The sequence below is a fragment of the Triticum dicoccoides genome, chromosome 5A, assembly GCF_002162155.2.
Source record: "Triticum dicoccoides isolate Atlit2015 ecotype Zavitan chromosome 5A, WEW_v2.0, whole genome shotgun sequence".
Lineage (NCBI taxonomy): Eukaryota > Viridiplantae > Streptophyta > Magnoliopsida > Poales > Poaceae > Triticum > Triticum dicoccoides.
The window spans coordinates 68028241-68031904 of NC_041388.1; the positions used below are offsets into that span (position 1 = coordinate 68028241).

At 55.0% G+C, this 3664-nt stretch overlaps 1 protein-coding gene across 1 annotated transcript; it reads right to left on the reverse strand.

The window, feature by feature from the left end:
* Positions 1 to 2087: 2087 nt before the first annotated feature.
* Positions 2088 to 3437, reverse strand: LOC119297003. The gene has a single exon (XM_037574975.1). The coding sequence runs from the start codon at positions 3318 to 3320 to the stop codon at positions 2499 to 2501; it is 822 nt and encodes a 273-aa protein (XP_037430872.1). The 5' UTR covers positions 3321 to 3437; the 3' UTR covers positions 2088 to 2498.
* Positions 3438 to 3664: the final 227 nt, after the last annotated feature.

The window sequence follows — 3664 nt, forward strand, 5'->3', positions numbered from 1 at the left end:
ATCCTAAGCCTAGCACAAGATCGTGTAGTTCATATGCTAAAGCTTTTCTAATGTCAAGTATCATTTCCTTAGACCATGAGATTGTGCAACTCCCGGATACCGTAGGAATGCTTTGGGTGTACCAAACGTCACAACGTAACTGGGTGGCTATAAAGGTGCACTACGGGTATCTCCGAAAATGTCTGTTGGGTTGGCACGAATCGAGACTGGGATTTGTCACTCCGTGTAACGGAGAGGTATCTCTGGGCCCACTCGGTAGGGCATCATCATAATGTGCACAATGTGACCAAGGAGTTGATCACGGGATGATGTGTTACGGAAAGAGTAAAGAGACTTGCTGGTAACGAGATTGAACAAGGTATCGGGATACCGACGATCGAATCTCGGGCAAGTATCATACCAGTAGACAAAGGGAATTGTATACGGGATTGATTGAATCCTTGACATCGTGGTTCATCCGATGAGATCATCGTGGAACATGTGGGAGCCAACATGGGTATCCAGATCCCGCTATTGGTTATTGACCAGAGAGATGTCTCGGTCATGTCTGCATGATTCCCGAACCCGTAGGGTCTACACACTTAAGGTTCGATGACGCTAGGGTTATAGGGAAAGTATGTATGCGGTTACTAAATGTTGTTCAGAGTCCCGGATGAGATCCCGGACATCACGAGGAGTTCCAGAATGGTCCGGAGGTAAAGATTGATATATAGGAAGTGTGGATTTGGCCACCGGAAGTGTTCTGGGCATCACCGGTAATGTACCGGGACCACCGGAAGGGTTCCGGGGGTCCACCGGGAGGTGCCACCAGCCCCGGAGGCTTTCGTGGGCCAAGAGTGGGAAGGTACCAGCCCCTAGGTGGGCTGGGGCGCCTCCCACCAAGGCCCAAGGCGCCCTCAAGAGGAGAGTGGGCAAACCCTAGGGGCAGATGGGCCCTAAGGCCCACCCTAGGTGCGCCCCCTCTCTCTCCCCCTTGGCCGCCACCCAGATGGGATCTGGGGGCTGCCGCCACCCCTAGGGAGGGAACCCTAGGTGGGGGCGCAGCCCCTCCCCTCCCCCTATATATAGTGGAGGTTTTGGGGCTGCCAAACACACGAGTCTCTCTCTCCCAAGGCGCAGCCCTACCTCTCTCCCTCTTTGTCTCTCGTAGTGCTTGGCGAAGCCCTGCAGGAGTACCGCGCTCCTCCACCACCACCACGCCGTCGTGCTGCTGCTGGATGGAGTCTTGCCCAACCTCTCCCTCTCTCCTTGCTGGATCAAGGCATGGGAGACGTCACCGGGCTGTACGTGTGTTGAACGCGGAGGCGCCGTGATTCGGCGCTTAGATCAGAATCGACCGCGATCTGAATCACCACGAGTACGACTACCTCATCCGCGTTCGCTTCCGCTTAGCGATCTACAAGGGTATGTAGATGCACTCCTCTTCCCTTCATTGCTAGATTACTCTATAGATTGATCTTGGTGATGCGTAGAAAATTTTAAATTTCTGAGACGATCCCCAACAAATGGCAGCAACGAAAACGGAACGGATGGAGGTAGAGCAGGCGGCAAGGATGGTTGGCGGAGCAGGCATCATGGATGATGTCTTTTTTTTGAACATCAGTACAGACACAAGCGCTCATATACACGCGCATACACTCACCCCTATGAACGCACACACACACACCCTACCCCTATGAGCACCTCCGAAAGACTGAGCCGGCATATCATCTTGAAATTTACGAAGTCACCGTAAGCACCTCGTCGTCGACGGGAACGTCTCCTCCCACTGAATGCGCATCGCCGGAAATCCTGAAATAAATCCAGGAATAAATGCGAGCACCACGATTTGAACCCTGATGGGCTGGGGATACCACAATTCCTCTAACCATCCAACCATAGGTTGGTTCGCCATCATGGATGATGTCTGATGAGTGATCCGTCCAGGGGGTGATCTGTCACGCTCATATTTAAATTTCATTTTGGCATGTCCAAATTGTTAAACTGTGACTTCTTTTACTTTATTGCCTTATAAAATTGTTGAATTATGATGAATTTGTGCTATATATGATCCACATACATGAATTTAATGGTTTAGATTTAAGGTGTGCTACTACTCGATTGACTATATAAGAGACCGTTTGACGCTGTTAGCGGTCACGTCCATAAACTTTTAGGGTGCCGGATTTGTCTGCTCGTAGATGCTCTAACCATACACCGGAGCGGCGGACGGGAAGATTGGACCCTCGGCCTCACCAACGCTGGCAGGGGCCAAAGTGCCAAACTGTGGGACAATCACCGCAACACGATTGAGGATTTTTTACCTTTTTCTCCGGAACACGATAATAAGGTTTTAAAGAGAACTACGCTACACTGACACGCGGGGGCATTGATCCACTGACGTGGACACCGGTTATATAATTTGCATGCAGCGCCACGTAGGTCACGTCCGGAGTACGGAGCAGGAGTAGTATTTACAACATGTTTCACTCCAAGAGCACGGCGGCGCCCGGCAGTGGTCACCGCGCTATGAGCGAGCCGACGACGCCGGCTATGAGCGCGGTGGGGTCACCGAGCACCGCGGAGATGACCACCTGCGCCGCGAACCCGGCGATCTCGCAGCAGCGCTTCACCTTGCCCTTCCTCATCCCCCAGTACGACCCTCCCCGGCTCGCGTGGCTGCTCTTCGCCGCGCCCCTTATCACCGGCACCCTGTACCCGCCGCTCCCCGCCACCAACGCGCCGTCGTACACGCCCCTTCCTCCGGCGCTAGCGCCCTTGCTCCGCCCGATGCCGCTCCAGCTCTCGACGACCATGTCCATCACGCACGCCACGTGGAGGCTGTAGCTCTTGCAGTGGCTCCGGTACGTCCAGCTCCGCCCGCGGTGGCCGCACCGGTGGCACGCGGCCTCGGCCTTGGGGTGCAGGTACAGCCTCACGCCGACCCTGCCACCGCGGTCGCTGGCGTCCAGGGCGTGCGGCAGCGTGGCGCAGCAGGGGTGCAGGTCGAAGCCGCAGGCGCGGCAGTGGTAGACGAAGCCGGCGACGTCGCGGCCGCACGCGTTGCAGTAGCGCGTCCCGGGGGCGCCCGGCGCGCGCGCCATGAAGTGGAAGGCGCACTTGGGGTAGAACGGGTGCCGGAGCGGCGGCGGCGGCGGGGAGAGCGGGAGCGCGCATTGGCGGTGGAGGTCGTGGTCGGCGGCGCAGCCCTGGACGGGGCAGCGGTAACGCGCGCCGATGCCGACCTCCTTGCAGCCGTCGCACCGGAACGGCGTGTCCAGTTGCTCCAGCCGGAGCCGGTGCTGCGGGTGGCTGAAGTGCGCCACCTCGCCGTACCTCATGGCCTCTGATTAGCTTCCGAGGTGGTGCTATTCTTTTGTGTTCTTTGGTCGAGCTGGCAGCAAGGAAGATTTATACTGGTGCAATGCAAATATGCAATGCATGTTGATACTTGATAGAGGAGATCCTGGAGTTGGTTGGCTTGGTTTTAACTTTTATACAAGTCTTGGAGATGAAGGTTGTCGAGGAATAGAATAGGATATGTTCTCTTCGTTTTGGATTTAGGTGTTTGGGGTTGCTCTAATATATCAAAGACAGTACTATGATCATGTATGGCCAAATATATTTGTTAAAAACTTTGTTTCTTCGTCGATTGATGCACGTAGCCCCATTTTATTCCGAAGTT

Coding starts and splice junctions, on each gene's coding strand:
- LOC119297003 (XM_037574975.1), bottom strand. CDS start 3,320: ATGAGGTACGGCGAGGTGGCGCACTTCAGCCACCCGCAGCACCGGCTC.